At 44.3% G+C, this 19,942-nt stretch overlaps 1 protein-coding gene across 1 annotated transcript; it reads right to left on the reverse strand.

The window, feature by feature from the left end:
* Positions 1 to 16,994: 16,994 nt before the first annotated feature.
* On the reverse strand, positions 16,995 to 17,960 carry LOC119407764 (early nodulin-75-like). Its single transcript, XM_037674585.1, has 3 exons — positions 17,905 to 17,960; positions 17,299 to 17,823; positions 16,995 to 17,205 (listed from the first exon to the last, which is right to left on the reverse strand). Exons 1-3 carry the CDS (start codon positions 17,958 to 17,960, stop codon positions 16,995 to 16,997), a joined length of 792 nt encoding a protein of 263 aa, XP_037530513.1.
* Between the last annotated feature and the right edge of the window lie 1,982 nt (positions 17,961 to 19,942).

Genomic DNA, 19,942 nt, shown 5'->3' on the forward strand with positions numbered 1-19,942 from the left:
ACACTGAATTTTGCTCTGCACTGTTTTTCTTATTTTTTATTGATCTTAATGTTTTAACAACTGTTTTTATGTGTTTACATGTTCTTGATTTTATATGTACAGCACGTTATGGCAGCTGTGGTTGTTTTAAAGGGCTTTATAAATAAAGTATTATTAATATTATTACAAACCGGATTCCAAAAAAGTTGGGACACTAAACAAATTGTGAATAAAAACTGAATGCAATGATGTGGAGGTGGCAACAGCTAATATTTTATTCAGAATAGAACAAAAATCACAGATCAAAAGTTTAAACTGAGAGAATGTATCATTTTAAGGGAAAAATCTGTTGTTTCCAAAATTCATGGCGTCAACAAATCCCCAAAAAAGTTGGGACAAGTCTGTTTTTACCACTGTGTGGCATCCCCCCTTCTTCTCACAACACTTAACAGACGTCTGGGGACAGAGGAGACCAGTTTCTCAAGTTTAGAAATAGGAATGCTCTCCCATTCATGTCTAATACAGGCCTCTAACTGTTCAATAGTCTTGGGCCTTCTTTGTCGCACCTTCCTCTTTATGATGTTCCAAATGTTCTCTATAGGTGAAAGATCTGGACTGCAGGCTGGCCTTTTCAGTACCCGGATCCTTCTCCTACGTAGCCATGACGTTGTGATTGCTGCAGAATGTGGTCTGGCATTATCGTGTTGAAAAATGCAGGGTCTTCCCTGAAAGAGATGACGTCTAGATGGGAGCATATGTTGTTGTAGAACCTGAACATAGTTCTCTGCATTAATGGTGCCTTTCCAGACATGCAAGCTGCCCATGCCACAAGCGCTCATGCAACCCCATACCATCAGTGATGCAGGCTTCTGAACGGAGCGTTGATAACAACTTGGGCTATCCTTGTCCTCTCTGGTCCGGATGACATGGCGTCCCAGTGTTCCATAAAGAACTTCAAATCGTGACTCATCTGACCACAGAACAGTCTTCCATTTTGCCACACTCCATTTTAAATGACCCCTAACCCAGTGCAAATGTCTGAGCTTGCTTAGAAATTGCTTCCTTTTTGTGCTATAGAGTTTCAGCTGGCAACGGCGGATGGCACAGTGGATTGTGTTCACTCACAATGCTTTTTGGAAGTATTCCTGAGCCCATTCTGTTATTTCCTTGACATTGGCATTCCTGTTTGAGATGCAGTCACGTTTAAGGGCCCGGAGATCATGAGCATCCAGTAGAGTTTTACGGCCTTGACCCTTAAGCACAGCGATTGTTCCAGATTCTCTGAATCTTTTGATGATGTTATGCACGGTTGATGATGATAACTTAAAAGACTTTGCTATTTTACGCTGGTAACACCATTCAGGTATTGCTGCACTATCTTTCTGCGCAACAATGGTGGAATTGGTGATCCTCTTACCATCTTGGCTTCTGAGAGACACCGACACTCTGAGAAGCTCTTTTTATATCCAATCATGTTGTCAATTGACCTAATTAGTGTTAATTGGTCTTCTAGCTGTTCGTTATATGCTCCATTTCCTTTTTCCAGCCACTTATTGCTACTTGTCTCAACTTTTTTGGGATTTGTTGACACTGTGAAATTTTGAATCAACATATTTTTCCTTTAAAATATTGCCTTTACTCAGATTAAACTTTTGATCTGTCATCTATGTTATATTACAAATAAAATATTGACATTTGCCATCTCCACATCATTGCATTCAGTTTTTATTCACAATTTGTTTAGTGTCCCAACTTTTTTGGAATCCGGTTTGTATTATTATCTTCCCGTCACACTCTCCTCACTTGTTAGAACATTACCATTCCTATCTTTAATAAGCCTAACCTGCTGCACATCCTTTCCAGCTTGATCCCTCTGTCTTGCCAATCGGTACAAGTTCTTCTCGCCCTCTTTAGTGTCCAGTATCCCATACAACTCATCGTACGCCCTCTGCTTTGCCTTAGCTACTTCTCTCTTTGCTCTAAGTCCCATCTCCTTATATTCCTGTCTCCTCTCTTCAGTCCTCTCACTGTCATATTTCTTCTTGGCTAACCTCTTTCTTTGAAAGGCGTCCTGCACTTCACTATTCTACCACCAGGTTTCCTTATCATCCATTCTCTGTCCAGATAACACACCAAGTACCTTCCTGCCTGTCTCTCTAATTACTGTTGCTGTAGTAGCCCAATCATTTGGAAGCTCTTTCTTACTACCCAGAGCCTTTACCAGCTCCTCTCTGAATTTCTCACAACATTCTTCCTTCTTCATCTTCCACCATTTGGTCTTCTCTGATTTTACTCTTTTTCTCTTCTTCACAACAAAAGTCATTCTCCACACAACCATCCGATGCTGTCTGGCCACGCTCTCCCCTGCCACAACCTTACAGTCTCCAATGTCCCTCAGGTTTCGCCTTCTACACAGAATGTAGTCGACCTGCATACTCCTTCCTCCACTCTTATAGGTCTCTCTATGTTCCTTCTTCTTTTGGAAATAGGTATTGACTATAGCCATTCCATTCTCTTGGCAAAATCCACCACCATCTGTCCTTCCTGGTTTCTTTCCTTGACAACAAACCAACCCATCACATCCTCATCCCCTCTGTTTCCTTCACTAACATGTCCATTCAGGTCTGCTCCAATCACCACTCTCTCCTCCCTGGGAATACTCTCTATCACTTCATCCAGATATTTCCAAAATGTATCTTTCTCTTCCTCATCACATCTAACCTGTGGAGCATAACCACTGATGATGTTTAGCATCAGACCTTCTACTTCTACCTTCAGGCACATCACCCTATCTGACACTCTCTTCACCTCTACAACATTCTTTGCCAACTCCTCCTTTAGAACCACCCCATCCCATTTCTCTTTCTATCCACACCATGATAAAACAGTTTGAACCCTGCTCCAATGCTGTGAGCCTTGCTGCCCTTCCACTTGGTCTCTTGGACACATAAAACATCTACCTTTCGTCTCTGCATCATGTCAGCCAGCTCTCTACCTTTGCCTGTCATTGTCCCCACATTTAGAGTTGCAACCCTCAGTCCTACATTCTTCACTTTCCTCTTCTCCCTCTGTCTCCTGACACGTTTCCCTCCTCATGGTCTTCGACTAACAGTAGTACAATTTCCGCCGGCACCCTGTTTGTCAACAGCACCGGTGGCGGTCATTGTTAACCCGGGCCTCGACCTATCTGGTATGGTTTCACTTTGATGAACTCACTTTATAGTTTTGGCAAAAGTATTTTACATCAGATGCCATTCCTGACACAACCCTCACCAAATGTCCAAGATGGCCGCGCTCAGCGCAGTTGCAGCTTCACAGGCTCCCGGTACCATCCCAGTTTTTAGAAGTTTTGATATTGACTCTGTGCCTGACTCTGCGCGATTTATGCGTGTGAACTATAGCCGAACCGAACTGATGAGAATAGGAGCGTATTTGCCACGAAATATAGCAGAAATCAGCAACAAACTCAAAGCTACGCTCGGCAGAATGCAGATCTTAAAGTCATCTACCTGGAAGCTGCAGCAGAGGCGTTCCAGCGGGCAGAAGAGGAAGCGCTGCTCCCGGCTTAAGAGGAGAGGATGCCGGGCGGGGGTTATGGTGAGGCTACGAGCTAACGCTAAAGCCGGTAAACTCCCCATGCCGTCTCTCTTTCTGTCGAATGTCCGCTCGTTGGACAACAAGGTGGATTTACTTCGTCTGAGAGCGGGCGCCTCAGAAGAGATGAAGAAGTGTGCGGTGCTTTGCCTCACGGAAACGTGGATTACAAGTGAAACGCCGGACTCAGTCTTCCAGCTGGATGACAGACTTTTTTTTCGAGCGGACCGCTGCAGCGAGCTAACGGGGAAATCACGGGGGGGCGGAGTATGCATTTACGTGAGTAAAAGTTGGTGCACGAACTGTACTGTTGTGAATAGCTCATGCTCGAAGGCTTTGGAGCAAATAACAGTGAAATGTCGGCCACATTATCTACCCCGAGAGTTCACAGTGACTTTTATCACAGTTGTTTACATTCCTCCGGACGCTAATGCTAATGAATCACTGCAGGAGCTTCATGATATCATCAGCTCGCTGCAGAGCAAACACCCCTAGGCTCTTTACGTTGTAGCCGGAGACTTTAACCACGTGAATCTAAAGGACTGTCTCCCAAGCTTTAATCAGCATGTGACGATTCCGACACGTGGAGACCGCACGCTGGACCGTGTTTACACGAACGTAAAAGATGCATACAAAGCCGAACCTCGCCCCCACCTAGGACTGTCAGACCACATCTCAATCTTCCTGGCTCCTGCTTACATGCCCCCGCTGAGACGCTCCAGACCGGTACAAAAGAAAGTTAAATGTTGGAGCCAGGACAGTGGACCCATACTGAGAGATTGTTTTGATCGAACAGACTGGCAGGTTTTCAGAGAAGCTGCTGAAAATGGAGGTTCGCTTGATCTTGACCAATACACATCCTCAGTACTGGGTTACATTAGTACATGTACTGACACAGTCTCCACTATCAGAAATGTTAAAAGCTACCCAAACAGAAAACCTTGGCTGAATGCAGAGGTGCGTACCCTGCTGGAAGCCAGGAACACTGCCTTCAGGTCTGGAAACTCAGAGGAGCTGAGTAGGACAAGAAAAGAGCTGGTTGCTGGTATTAAGAGGGCCAAGGCCACATATGCACAGAGGATCGAGGGTCAATTCATCTCACAAGACCCTCGGAGCATGTGGAGGGGCATTAAGTGCATAACAGATTATAAAGGAAGGAGTGAACAATGCCCCAAAGACCCATCTCTGCCTGATGCCCTCAACAAGTTCTATGCACGCTTTGAAGACCCGAACAGACCACCCAGCACCAGACTCACCTCGCCACCGGATGAAGAGCATCTCAGCGTGACCTCAGCAGAAGTAAGGAGTACCTTCAGGAGAATTAATCCGCACAAAGCAACTGGCCCAGACAACATCCCCGGAAAAGTGTTGAAGGAATGTGCTGATCAGCTCTGTGAGGTGCTGGCAGACATCTTTAACACCTCACTTACCCTGGAGACAGTTCCCACTTGCCTGAAGACTGCCACCATCATCCCAGTCCCAAAAAGCTCTACAGTGACTGGTCTGAATGACTATCGGCCAGTGGCCCTCACCCCGATAGTCGCTAAATGCTTTGAAAAACTGGTCATGACTCACATCAAAACAACCATCAACATCAACGAGGACCCTCATCAGTACGCATACCGTGAGAACCGATCAACAGAGGATGCAATCTCCTCTGTGGTCCACACTGCACTCAACCACCTGGAGCAGAAAAACTCTTACGTCCGTATGCTCTTTGTGGACTTCACATCCGCCTTCAACACCATGATCCCCCAAACCCTGACGGACAAACTATCCACACTAGGACTAAGCCCCTCCATCTGCAACTGGGTACTAGACTTTTTAACAAACAGACCACAGTTAGTGAGGATCCACAACCTCTCCTCCTCCACCATAACCCTCAGCACTGGCTCTCCTCAGGGATGTGTGTTGAGCCCCCTTCTGTTTACTCTGCTCACATATGATTGTGCAGCTACCCATCCAGGCTGTCACATTGTAAAGTTTGCAGATGATACAGCGGTGGTGGGATGCATCACAAACAATGATGAGTCCAGCTACAGGCAAGAGGTGGAACACCTGGAGAGCTGGTGCAGAGAGAATAACCTTCACATCAATGTGAAGAAGACAAAGGAGATGATTGTGGACTTCAGAAGGAACAAAAACATCTACACCCCCCTGAACATAAGAGGATCTGCGGTGGAAGTGGCCTCCAGCTACAAGTACTTGGGTGTACACATGAATGACAACCTCAGCTGGAGCAACAACACCACCAGCCTGATCAAGAAAGCTCATCAGAGACTTTACTTCCTCAGACGGCTGAGGCGAGCTGGTCTGGGAAGCTCAGTCCTCACCTCCTTCTACAGGTGTGCAGTGGAGAGCATCCTGTGCTCCAGCATCAATGTGTGGCATGGAGGCTGCACAGCTGCAGAAAGAAAAGCTTTGCAGAGAGTGGTGAAGGCTGCACAGAAATCTGTTGGAATCAGTCTTCCCACCATCACAGACATCTACACCTCCAGATGCAGGAAGAGGGCCACCTGCATCATGAAGGACCCCACCCACCCAGCACACACACTTTTTGCCCCACTCCCCTCAGGAAGGAGGTTAAGGAGCATTAAGTGTAGAACCACTAGACTGAGGAACAGCTTCTACCCTGAGGCTGTTAGACTCATGAATCTCTAACTAGAATAATCACTGTGAAAAACCATATCATGTTGCTGCTGATCTGTTTCATGTTGCTGCTGATCTGTTTCAATGTTGATGTGTTCATGCATGCACATCTGCTCACAGACTCATGTTCATGTTTGTGCTGATGTTCAATGTTTTTATGTTATTAGTGCTTAGTGTATATTTAGTTGATGTTTTTGTTAGTTCATATCTTAGATCTTATTACTGTTTTTCTTAGACATTTTATTGTTGGATGTAACTGGGACCCTGTGTACATAATTTCGCTCCACCACATGTACCACATGAGGTGCGAATGACAATAAAGAAACTCTGACTCTGACTCTGACCATTTACCCGGGCTAAGGACCGGCACAAGAGATACACTGGCTTGTGCTCCCTAGTGGCTGGCTTCAGCGTGATCCGGAATAAAATTAATAATTATCCAGGTGAGTTTGGATGGAAGTCTACAGCAACTCCAATGCAGACTCCAGACTTCTCTCGAGCACCACACAGCGCTGCTCCTCTGCGCTTCACTCTGCTTCTCTGCAAGTCACCCTGCTCGTCTGTTCCTCCACACCCCACAGCACGAGAGGCCACCCCCGCGAAAAACAACGAGACTGACCGGAGAGGCTGAAGTCGTCACTGGTCCGGTTCTGCTCCGGTCCTTCTCCGGCGCTTCACAGCACGAAAGGCTACTTCCGGCAAACATTGATAAGACTAACCGAAGAGGCTGAAGTCGTCCCTGGCCAGGTTCTGCTCCAGTCCGGTTCCGGTGGCGCTTCAAAGCATGAGAGCATCTTCTCCAGGCAAACACAACAATTCTCACGGGGGTGGACAGTCCTTTGTTTAAAGGTAATGGGCTTCTCATTGAGGCTGAGACTGGCTTTATTCAGGATGAAGTCCCCCACAGCCAACTCTGTACGTTTCTGGTCCTGTTCGGGGACAAAGGTACACTTCCACCCACACCGAATGAAGACACCACGAGGGGTCAGTCCAACAGAAAGCCAGCGAAAAAACTAGCAAAATACCATCCAGCAATTCTTATCGGAACCAGGTAGAACCACAAAGGTCCAGATGAAAACTTCGGTTGGGGTCCAGAGAGAGAAAAATAACACCGTACCTTCGTGCAACGACTCCCCAGCTCGAGGGATCACTTGGCTGGCAGGGTGTGCTCAGAGTGATCGGTGGAGTGGGAACGGCTGCTCCTGGACCAAAATAAATTTTTGGGACGGTCTCGTCCAGCTCTCTGAGTCACTGAACACCGTATTCGGTTGGAAGGGGGACCAACTTTAGTCCGGTTCGAAAAACGGGCCAGTTCGATGATAAAAGACTTTACAGAAGCTGGGGGAGCTACCGTCCATCAGCTTATCAGAACCGGAAGTGACCGGTTAGTGCTGAGAATGTATGTAGAATGACTCTCAGCGAGGAAGGCAATCAGGGTACACCTGATGATGAGCTGCTGAGATCACATGAGAGCTGTGCTGCGTAAGTAACCTGGCAGAATACTGCTAAACAAAAACGATTTGACTCAGGTAAAACAAGCCAATATATTACAAACAAACATAAAAAATATTGTTAATACTAACCTCTGAATATTGTTTCAATAAACCAAACTGGACGAGGAAACCTTGGACAGTCTGGAGAGTTACGTGGACGAGTGTTAACCTAACCCTAACCCTAACCCTGCATCCACAACCACACCAACTCCTAAACGCACACATTCAGAGAGCTCAACCAGCACATCCAGCACATCCACATCTTCAGAGAAAAGTTTCACTGATGTCCTGGTCTCTATAGACAAGAAGCTAACCAGTTTAGATGCCCGGCTAGCCCTAGTGGAGATTCTCCACAAGAAATTTCAAGCACTGAGGGAGTCTCTGGAGTTCAGCCAAGCTCAGGTAGCATCACTCGCTGCTGAGAACCAAACTCTGAGGGAAAACGTCAAACAACTCACCGAGAAGATGACGCAGCTGTCCGGAGAGAACAGGAAAATGAAAGAGTCCATCCTGGACATTCAAGCTCGGAGCATGCGGGACAATCTTGTCTTCTCAGGGATCCCAGAATGAGCAGAGGAGGATGCCGAAGTTACGATTCGTGAGCTTATCCAACAACAGCTGAAGTGAGACGGTAAAAAACATCACATTCCATCGTGTTCACCGGCTCGGAGGTAAGAAGCCCAATAACAAGCGACCTCGGCCAATTATAGCTAAATTTGAGCACTATAAACAAAAAGAGCAGGTCAGAAGTCGGTGCAGAGAGCTGCATGGGACGGACTTCAGTGTGAACGATCAATTTCCAAAAGAGATCCTCGATCAGGGGCACATTTATTTCCAATTAGGAAGAAATACATGTCTGAGGGCGTCAGAGCTACAGTGGCTGTAGACAAACTTTATGTTAATGGTCAGTTGTTCAGGGAAATGGGACATCACTCTGTGGCTTTATTAAAAGGAACAACAAGTTAGTCTAAAGCAAGGCTGTTCAGCTGATGGCCCGGGGGCCAAATCAGGCCCACAGGTGAGTTAAGTTTGGTCCACCAATGGGTTTATTTTTTTAAAACAAAACTAGAAAACAAAGTAACTTAATGATAAGAACTAATGTATATATGACCCCTGAGTGCTTGGCTTTCAGTAACTGTGCCCCCCTGGGCAATTTAGTTGAATAGTCCTGGTTTAACGCTTGTAACACTGGAGGTAAATTAACTGGCATTTGTAAATAAAATGTACATGTAAAGCACAGATCGGTAAGGTGTCTGCACTGGTGAAGGTGAACAGTGCTATTCCTTTGTTTTGTTTTTTGTTTGTTTGTTTTTTCCTTTCTTTTCTTTTTTATTTATTTTTAAAATTATTTTCTTCTTTACGTTTGTCTGTTACCACATCACTTCATCAGTCTTTTTTCTTCTTTACCACCCAACAAACATTTACATACAAGCACACCAAAACACGCACGCACGCACGCACACACACACACACACGCACGCACGCACGCACGCACGCACGCAAACACACACACACACACACACACACACACACACACACACACACCAGAGAACTTTATATATTTCAACTTCTCTCACACCCAGCATCTACTCAATGTTCTTGTATCTTTCCACTTCAAACATCACTGTTTGTTACAAAACTTTCATCCTGCGGGACTTTTTCAGTTCCCGTCATTTGGATTTGCTCTGCATCACAGAGACCTGGGTTGAGGCTGATGACTCCAGTGTTTTTGTTGAACTTCTACCAGACGGCTGCTCTTATCTAAGCTCCCCTCGGATGTCAGGCCGTGGAGGAGGAACGGCGGTGGTTTATAAAAACAACTTTAAATGCAAGCAGTGTTCTGCACCATCTTCATTCTCCAGCTTCGAGGTGACTTTATTTGAGGTGGGTCGCTCACACCCCGTGCTGTGCGCTGTTATCTACAGAACCCCTAAATATAATAAGGATTTCTTGAATGACTTTTCTGATTTCCTGACTGGAATAATGATAAACTATGATCGAGTGCTTATTGTTGGGGATTTTAACATGCATGTATGCTGCCCAGAGAAACCACTGGTGAAGGACTTTCTCAGCCTCACTGACTCATTTAACCTGGTTCAGTGGGTGGCTGGTCCCACACATGAATATGGACACACGTTGGACCTGGTTCTCTCTCACGGCTTGTCTGTGAATGACCTGGAACTATATGATAATGTGATTTCTGACCATAGGCCTGTTTTATTTGATGTTGGTTTGTCCTGTGCTCCAGTTAAATCCTGCGCTCCTGCCCAGCGACGTAGAGTTTTTAACCCTTCCACTGCTGGCCAGTTCTCTGCTGCCTTTGAACAGCTCTGTGCTCCCTCTGGCTCTGCTGCTGACACCGAACAGCTGAGCTCCTGGTTTGACTCCTCCTGTCAAACCATTTTGGACTGTGTAGCTCCATCTAAACTGGTGCGGCCTAAAGCCAGATCTGAACCCTGGTTTAATGAAAAAACTATTGCAGCCAGACAGGAGTGCCGCAGAGCTGAACGGAGGTGGAAAAAGGATAAACTGGAGGTTTCATTTTACATTTTAAAGGACTGTCAACGTCAGTACCAGAACACTGTTAAAGAGGCCAAAAAACAACACTTGTCAGATATTATTGTGTCCAATCATAATAATCCACGTGTCCTTTTTAAAACTATTGACTCTGTCCTGAAGGCCCCACAACCTGTCTGTCTGGAAGCCTCTACTGAACTTTGTAATGACTTCCTGCAGTTTTTTATAAATAAGGTTGTTACCACAAGGGCCCTTTCAGCCCCTGCTTTTGACCCCTCCTGCTTGGTCCCCTGCCTGGCTGTGTTTGATAGATTTGAACCAGTGACCCTGACCCTTTTAGAGGATGTGGTCGGCCATATTAGACCATCAGGTTCTCCTCGTGACCTTGTCCCCCCTCGTCTTTTAAAAGAGGTGTTTTCCAGCGTGAGGCAGGTGATTCTTGCTGTTATCAATAGCAGTCTGTCCTCAGGTGTTGTCCCAATAAGTTTTAAACATGCTGTGGTGCAGCCCCTGCTTAAAAAGCCTAGCCTAGACCAAACTGTCTTGGCTAATTTTAGGCCCATCTCCAAGCTGCCTTTTATTTAAAAAATTTTAGAAAAAATTGTATATTCACAGGTCAAATGTTTTCTGGATGAGCACAATATCCTGGAGGTTTTTCAGTCTGGCTTCAAAACTCACCACAGCACAGAATCAGCTCTACTCAGAGTTTTTAATGATATTTTTATGGCTAATGATTCTGGTGAACATGTGGTTCTTGTCCTGCTCGACCTAACAGCTGCCTTTGATACCGTGGACCATAACATTTTAATATCACGCTTACAGCGCCAAGTGGGTATTTGTGGTACTGCACTGAGCTGGTTTAGGTCCTATCTGGCAGACAGAACCATGTCTGTCAACATAGCTGGGTCTGAATCCTCCACTGCTCCTCTGTGTTTTGGGGTTCCACAGGGCTCTATTTTAGGTCCCCTGCTTTTCTCCCTTTACCTGCTTCCATTGGGAACAATCCTTAGAAAGCATGGGATCTTTTTTCATTGTTACGCTGATGATAGTCAGATCTATATGCCACTTAAAAAGAAAGATGCCCCCTCAATTAGGCCACTTCTGTTGTGTCTTGAAGACATCAAAGCCTGGATGTCTTTAAACTTCTTAAATTTCAATGAAAAGAAAACAGAAGTGATGGTGTTTGGTCCTAGTGGCTCTTGTGAACCTTGCCCTGTTGATCTGGGCCCTCTGGCACCACATGTAAAGAAAACTATTTCTAACTTGGGTTTTAAAATGGACAGTGATTTTAAATTAGAGTCCCAGATTGGAGCGGTGGTCAAGACCAGTTTTTATCACCTCAGACAGCTGGCTAAGGTAAAGACCATCCTTACAAAACAGCAGCTGGAAACAGTAATCCATGCCTTCGTCACCTCTCGGCTGGATTACTGTAACGCTCTTTACCTTGGAGTCAGCCAGTCCTCCCTCAGACGTCTCCAGTTGGTCCAGAACGCTGCTGCTCGGCTTCTAACTGGAGTTCAAAAAAGGGAGCACATCACCCCTACTCTTGCTTCACTCCACTGGCTGCCTGTTCATTTTAGAGTTCATTTTAAGATTCTTTTATTTGTTTTTAAAAGTTTAAATGGTCTTGCTCCATCCTACCTCTCTGAGCTGCTTCACCCATACTCTCCTGCTCGGTGCCTCAGATCAGCTGATCAGCTGCTCCTGGAGGTGCCGAGGTCTAAGCGGAGGCTCAGAGGGGACAGAGCTTTTTCTGTTGCTGCTACAAGACTGTGGAATGATCTCCCTCTTCCCATCAGACGAGCTCCTTCACTGTCCAGTTTTAAAACTCTTTTAAAAACACATTTTTACTCCCTGGCTTTTAGCACACACTGAATTTACTCTGCACTGTTTTTATTACTTTTATTGATCTTAATGTTTTAACAACTGTTTTTATGTGTTTAAATGTTCTTGATTTTATATGTACAGCACTTTGTGGCAGCTGTGGTTGTTTTAAAGGGCTTTATAAATAAAGTATTATTATTATAAAGTATTAAACATCTAAACAGGCAACCTCAAGCACTTATTCTGATTTTATTTGGATCTTTTTATCTCTATGGTGACATGTGCTGGTCAACTTTAGCTACTCACACACAACTTTGGGTACATTAAGGTTTGTGACTTGGAATGTCAATGGAACCAGTACTCAACAAAAAAGATTAGGAATTTTTAACCAGCTTAAAAGACTACAGGCAGATGTTGTCTTTTTATAAGAGACTCATAAATCTACTACAACTGCAGATGATCTTAAATCCATTGGGTTTCCTAATGTGTTTTGTGCCTGCTATAATTCAAGACAAAGGAGAGTGGCAATATTAATACACAAAAATGTTAATTTTACAGTACTAGACACAGTTGCAGACCCAGAAGGTAGATATTTAATAATAAAACTTTGTATAAATAACTACAAGCTGTGTAATGTCAGCATATATGCCCCAAATGTTGATGACACCTCTATTTTTCATGATTTTTTCTCAGCACTGTCTGATCACTTGGATTGCTCACTTATACTTGGAGGTGACCTCAACTTTGTTCTAAATGAAGAACTAGACAGATGTAGTAGAGCAGGAACTCAGTGCAGTTGGTAGTCCATAAATATAGTTCAACTGTACATGAGTGATTACGGACTTTGCGATGCATGGTGATCTCTTCACCTGAAACGTAGGGAGTATACTTTCTTATCACCAGTCCATCACTCTTACTCTCGTCTGGATTATTTTTTAGTCAGCAGCTCGTTGTTGATGGACATCTCAGACACTGAGATACACCCTATAGCAGTCAGTGATCATGCTCCTGTCTCTTAAACTCTAGCAAACATAAAAGAAACCCCAAAAAGTATAAACTGGAGATTTAATATATGATTGCCTGAGGATAAAGATTTTATAAAATATTTTACAGAAGAGTGGGCTTCTTATCTGGAGTATAATGACTTGCCTGGAACATCAGCATCTGTTCTCTGGGAGGCAGGGAAAGCAGTGATGAGAGGTAAAATAATCTCATTCTCATCACATAAAACAAAAAAAGAAAATAAACATATTTAGAAATTAGGAGAAACCATTAAATTGTTAGAAGCCTCCCAAGATGAAGAAATGCTGGACAAAATGCATAAGTCAAGTCAAGTCAACTTTATTTATAGAGCACATTTAAAACAGAACCTGTTATCAAAGTGCTTAACAACAACAATGGCAACAACAATCAATGAGAGTAAAATTAAGGAGAAAAAATATAGTACACTAATAATAATAACTGAAGAATTAATAAAAAAACATTTAAAACATAGGGTCACAGATAAATAAATAAAAAACACTAGATCAATTTGCACTGTGTGAAATGCCTGCGAGAACAGATGAGTTTTCAGTAGGGATTTGAACTGAGGAAGGGAGGTGGCCTGCCTGATGTTGGGGGGCAGGTTGTTCCAGAATTTGGGGCCCATGACAGAAAAAGCCCGATCTCCTCTGAGCTTCAGTCTTGTTTTTGGAGCAGCCAAAAGCAGCTGATCGGATGATCTCAGGGCCCGAGAGGGAACGTAAGGTTCCAGTAGCTCGGAGAGGTAAAGGGGTGCGAGGCCAAAAAAGCAAAATTAGAATTAAATGAACTTATTAACAAAAAAACTCAATTCTTAATACAAAGACTTTGAATAGAAAACTTTGAAAAGAACAATAAATCAGGTAGCTTTCTAGCAAAACAGCTCAAAATAAATAAGGAAAAAAACAACTATACTTGGTGTTAAAGACTTGACTGGGAATACAGTTTATGATCCTGAAAGAATAAACAGTATTTTCAGAGATTTTTATAAAGCTTTATACTCACCCCAGATAAACCCATCAGATAATGAAATTGATCATTTCCTGGATAAAATAACACTTTCTAAATGATCAGATAGTCAATCAATGGAGCTGTACTCACCACTGACACCAGTGGAACTCCAGGAAGCCCTCAAAAGCATGCCCAATAAAAAGGCTTCAGGTCCAGATGGATTTCCAGCAGAGTTCTACAAAGAATTCTGGAATATCCTGGCACCACTATTTCACAGAATGCTTCAGGAAACTGAGAAAAATAGCAGACTTCCAGAAAATATAAACTCAGCCAACATTAGTCTCCTGTTAAAATCAGGCAAAGACCCTTACCTACCACTTATCGTCCCATATCCCTTATCAATGTTGATCTTAAAATAATTTATAAAGCCCTCTCAAAAAGATTGGAAAAGGTCACTCCTTCCATAACCTGACCAAACTGGTTTTTATAAAAGGGAGGCATTCATCTACAAATGCACGCAGATTATTTAATTTAATAGATTATTCTTACAGTAAAAACATTGAAACTGCAATATTATCTCTAGATGCAGAAAAAAGCTTTTGATAGAGTTAACTGGAAATTTTTATTTGCAACCTTGCATAATTTTGGTTTTGGAAATTATTTCATAAACTAGTTAAAAATATTATACAGTTCCCCATCATCATGCATTAGTACAAATAAGTACATATCTTCTAGCTTTCTTCTGCAAAGGTGTACCAGGCAGGGATGTCCACTCTCCCCTCAATGTTTGCTATTTTCATCAAACCGCTAGCTGCAGCAATCAGGCAAACTACAGATGTTAAACGCATAAAATGCAATAACATAGAGCACAAAATCAGTCTATATGCTGATGATGTGTTGCTATTCCTCCAGCATTCACAAACCTCCCTCTCTCAGGTTATTGGATTGATAAACTCGTTTTCAAGAGTTCCAGATTACTCTATAAACTGGATAAAATCCACAGTTCTACCAATTAATTGCTATTTCAACCATTCACTTACTACACAACTGCAGTCAGGGAATATTACATACTTGGGTATCAAAGTCTCTCCTAGATTGGCAGATTTAACAAAACTAAACCACATCCCACTTTTAAAGAAAATTGAGGATGATCTTGCTAGATGGAAATCTCTACCCTTGTCTCTCATGGGAAGGATTGCTTCAATAAAAATGATGGTTTTGCCTAGAATAAACTATCTATTCTCAATGATCCCAAATAAACCATCATCTGACTGGTTTAGATCCCTGGACTCCTCCAGCTCTAAATTTCTCTGGAAAGATAAACCCCCACATATTAAACTAAAAACACTACAGAAGACCAAAGATAAAGGAGGACTAGAGCTACCCAATTTCTATTATTACTTTCTAGCCAACAGGCTAGAATACATCTCAAGATGGATAAAACACACACCCCTTGATGAACCCTGGCTAGACGTAGAACAGACATTTTGCAATAATATAATGATTTTAGACCTTCCATTCATTAGCTCAAACATAAAACGACAGGACTGCTTTAAAAGCATCAATATCAGCTCCTCTCTGACAGCTTGGTGGGAGTTTCTTAAAATGACAGAGTCTTCACTAATTCCATGCAGATATACACCCATCTGGAACAACCCTGACACCCTACAACAGAATAATATGATAAACTTGCCAGGTTGGAGGTGTAAAGGAATCAAATTTTTCCAAATATTCGGAACATATATATGTGGAAGTTGTTGTGAAATAAGATTGTGTTCCTTGTTGAATCTGTCTCCCACTTCTTGTTTTACTTTGAAATTGACCCACTTCCTGTTTTACTTTGAAGAGGCTCCCACAGATTGATTTCTGTTCCTGTTTACATCATGTAACACGATGTCACACTTCTGATTGGTTTGAAACTGGCCAATCCCATGACAGCAGGCTTAGAGCACGGTGAAAAGTTTGTTTTGCTGTGTGAAGGAACGCCCTGTTTTTAGACAAAGGAAAGTGCGTTTTTCTCCTCGAAGCAGCCAGCCAGGATGAAGCAGAGAGACGGTCGACTTCAGATTCCTCCATAACAAGGTTGTATCGTATAGATTAAATGGATGCGCATCCAATTAATTATATGTTAAAATAATGACTGCATTTAACTAATCCACTGTTTATGCTTGTGAATCTGTGACTTTCTGACTTTCTTTGCTTATTAAATATTCGTAAACTTGAAGGTGCGTTTGTCGTATTCTGAGTGCGTGTCTTGACTCCTCCTGCAGGATGAACGGTGACAGCAGAGCTCGGGTGGAGAAATAAAAGAAAAAACACAACAAAGTAGACTATATCCAAATTTAACAGATTAATAACACAATATGGGATTGATAAGAACAAATTTTAGAATATCAACAAATTAAATCTATAACAAAAACAAGTTTAACCTTAATAACACTAGGATTGAAATACCAACAAGTGTATTAGAATTCCTTAATCTTAACCTTCCAAATTTACTATCTAAGGTTTACCGGACACTCATTAAAATAGATGAATCAATATACCTTCTCACTGTAAAATGGGAGACAGACTTGTCAGTCATGATGTCACCTTGGAGACAAAGTCAATTCACATGATTTTTACTGCTTTATGCATAGCAAAAAAAAACTATACTCATGAACTGGAAAAAAAAAACTCAGTCTTAAACAGTATAAAGACCTTTTGCTGGATTACATCAGTCGAGACAGCCTGTACCTCCACATCAGACCATTCTGTCTGGGCTTCTTTGATTGGCTCCAACACATAGTGGAGGTGGGTGAATCCCTTTGATTTCATCCTGTGGGGCATCGTTGTTGATGTGGGGGGGTATCGGGGCTGGGGGCATGGGGGGATCGTGGGCCTGGGGCAGTGGCACTCGACTGGGGAGGTGGCTTTGGTGGTTCTGGGCGTTGACCTCTGCTGGCTGCATGCAGGCTTCTGGGTGGTCTACACCAGCAGACACAGGTTACTGGCCTGATCTGGCTGCTCCTGGGTGGGCGTGGGGTTCTGGGGGAGTGTTGCTCCCTCACTGGGGTCCCGGCTTGGCCCAGGGGTCTCGGGTCTTGGCTGGTATGTTGTTGGGATCTTGGGCCCGTGCATGCGCCGGCGCCCGGCCCTGGCCTGGATGCCCTTTGTACATTGGTGGGCTTTGGGGCCTCTACCGTGGGGGGGGGGGGGGGGGGGTAGTGTGGGGGGGGGGAGGGTGGGCCATGGGAGGGGATGGGTGGATTCAGCCTGGGTGTCTTCTTGCCTGGCTGTGACTGCGGTCTTGTGCTTGGCTGGGGGTCTGGGCTGTGGGGGGCTGTGAGTGGGGGGGTGTATTGGGGGCTCTCGCTTGGGTGGCTCTGCACAGTGTGCCTGGGGGTGTCTGGGCATGTGCCCTCCCTTGTATGGGGTACTCTCATTGTGGGTGTTGCTGTGGTGGACTGGTTGGTTCCTTTGTGGGGATGGGGGTGCGCTCTCAGTCGCCATGGTGCACAATCTGTGGCTGTTCGGGCACTCCTGGCTGATTGTCATTGTTGGAATTTGGTGGCTTCTTTGTTCGGGGGGCTGGGTGTTGAGCTGGGGATTGGGTTGTGGGGTCTGGATGGTTTCGGGGGGGTTGGGTTGCTGGTTCATGTTCTGGTCAGTCCTCGGGGCTATGTGCTGGTCCGTTGCCTGGGTCCCTGGTGGTGTGGCTGCCACCTGCTCCTGGATGGATGTATTGGAGCCTCCCTCCCCTGGTAGATGAAAGAGAATGGGGGTGCCTATTGGGGTCAGTGGGGGAACTGGCTCCCTGGGAGAGCATTGCCACCTCAGTTCTTCCTCCCCATCCCGACATCTTCCTCCGCCCACTCTATCACACCACCACTCAAACACGGCCTTGGGGTTCAGGCGCACTACTGAGCTGGGGGGAGGATCCTCCATCTCCATGGTTCGTGGAGACCTGGGCCCCAATTTTATTATACAACCTAGACACTCACTTATAACATTCTCATGACACATGCATAAATAGCGTCTGGAGTGGACACACGGTGGCATATAGGTGGTGGGATGTGTAATCATTCTCACCTCTGGGACCTGTGCCCACTCTCATATGTAGCATGTAGACATTTAGGGTTCTGGGCAAGGGTTGGGGAGGTGAACGGGCACTGCCTGCTCTCTGGGGAGGGGGTGGGTCTGTGCTTGTCGCTGCCTCACCCCCCCCCCCCCCCGTTTTAAATGCACTTAATCAACAGGACCAACTTCACCTCGGACCAGATCTGCACCCTGTTGGATCTCTGCCTCTCCACCACTTATTTCAAGTTCAATGACAGTTTTTACAGACAGAAGGGGATCTCCAGTGTCACCCATTGTTGCCAATCTCTACATGGAGGAAGTGGAACAGAGAGCCCTAAACTCCTATGAAGGAACAATGCCAAGCCATTGGTTCCGATATGCGGATGACACCTGGGTCAAAATCCAAGCTAAGGAAATAGAAGCGTTCACCAGACACATTAAGTCAGTCGATAACAACATCAAGTTCACCAGAGAGGATGCAAACAACAACAAGCTGCCTTTTTTGGACTGTTTGGTTCAGATGGAAAGTGAGGACAGCCTCAACATTGAAGTTTACAGAAAACCAACCCACACAGACCAATATCTTCTGTTTGACTCTCACCATCCACTGGAACACAAACTCTGTGTCATCAGAACTCTATAGCATTGGGCCGAACGCATCCCCACGAAGACAGAAGGGAAGGAAACATAACAGAAACACATTCAAGAAGCTCTCCAAACGTGGATATCCTAACTGGGCTTTTGGCAAGTCAGTGAGGAAATCTACAAAACACACTTAATAAACAGAAAAAGGAGAACAACAGATGGAAAAACATTGTCATCCATTGTGTTGCTGGAGTATCAGAGAAATTCAGAAGGATTTTCAACAAACACAACATCCCAGTACATTTCAAACATAGTAGGACTCTCAGACAGAGGCTGGTCCACCCTAAGGACAAAACACCCATACACAAACAGAGTGGTGTAGTGTATGCGGTCCAATGCAGTGAGGACTGTCCAGACCTCTACATTGGAGAAACTAAACAGCATCTTCACAGATGCATGGCTCAACACAGGAGATCCAGCTCTTCAGGACAAGATTCAGCTGTTCACCTCCACCTCACAGAGAAGGGACACTCTTTTGAGGACCAAAATGTGCACATTTTGGACCGAGAACACAGATGGTTTGAGAGGGGAGTGAAGGAAGCAATTTATGTTAAAAGAGAAAAGCTGTCTCTTAACAGAGGAGGAGGCCTCAGATTTCCACTTTCAAAAACTTATAATGCAACTTTAAGACTGATTCCCAGCCAGTTTTCACACCTGATGGGAACAGAGGGGTCTCATCTGTGAATTAGAGTAACAAAGACTTTAAGAAGCCCCCTACTATTAAGGTGTGACTTGTCAAATCTACATATGCGTGTGTGTGTCTTATCTCACTCAGCCTTATAACCTGAATCTCTCACTCACTGCTCACTGAATTGAGAAAGCTCCTCGGATGAGGAGCGAAACGTCTTCTGTTACAAATAAAGTCCAGTTGTTTTTGTATTTAACGCTTTTTAAACTCCTCCTAGGGATTTTGATTGATTGCCTTCAAACTTGGTTATTATGCCCTTAACACATTGGGGAGTAAAAGTTATCAAAAGCTTGCATTTTCGATTATGTAAAATGGGCATGGCCAGGCCTCAAAGTTGAGCTTCATGCCATAAATTGCCTAACGCTATACCTCTCACAATGAATGACCAAAATGCACCAAACTTGGCAAGACTCATCCCTGCTGGATGTCCCAGGATCCACTATTGTCATATTTTGATGTTATCAAAGCCCCGCCCCCTCAGAACAGGAAGTCTCTTTTTTACTTGGAATGCTCCCTTTTTGAC

This window comes from Nematolebias whitei, chromosome 1 (genome assembly GCF_014905685.2).
Source record: "Nematolebias whitei isolate Nwh7 chromosome 1, NemWhi1, whole genome shotgun sequence".
NCBI classification, from domain to species: Eukaryota; Metazoa; Chordata; class Actinopteri; order Cyprinodontiformes; family Rivulidae; genus Nematolebias; species Nematolebias whitei.

Excerpts from the sequence above, each read along its gene's own strand:
- LOC119407764 (XM_037674585.1), bottom strand. The coding sequence starts at position 17,960 with ATGGAGATGGAGGATCCTCCCCCCAGCTCAGTAGTGCGCCTGAACCCC. Across the intron at positions 17,824-17,904 it reads CGCCTGAACCCCAAGGCCGT|GGAGCCAGTTCCCCCACTGA; the intron begins GTTTGAGTGGTG and ends ATGCTCTCCCAG. Across the intron at positions 17,206-17,298 it reads AAGACCGCAGTCACAGCCAG|AGGCCCCAAAGCCCACCAAT; the intron begins GCAAGAAGACAC and ends CCCCCACGGTAG.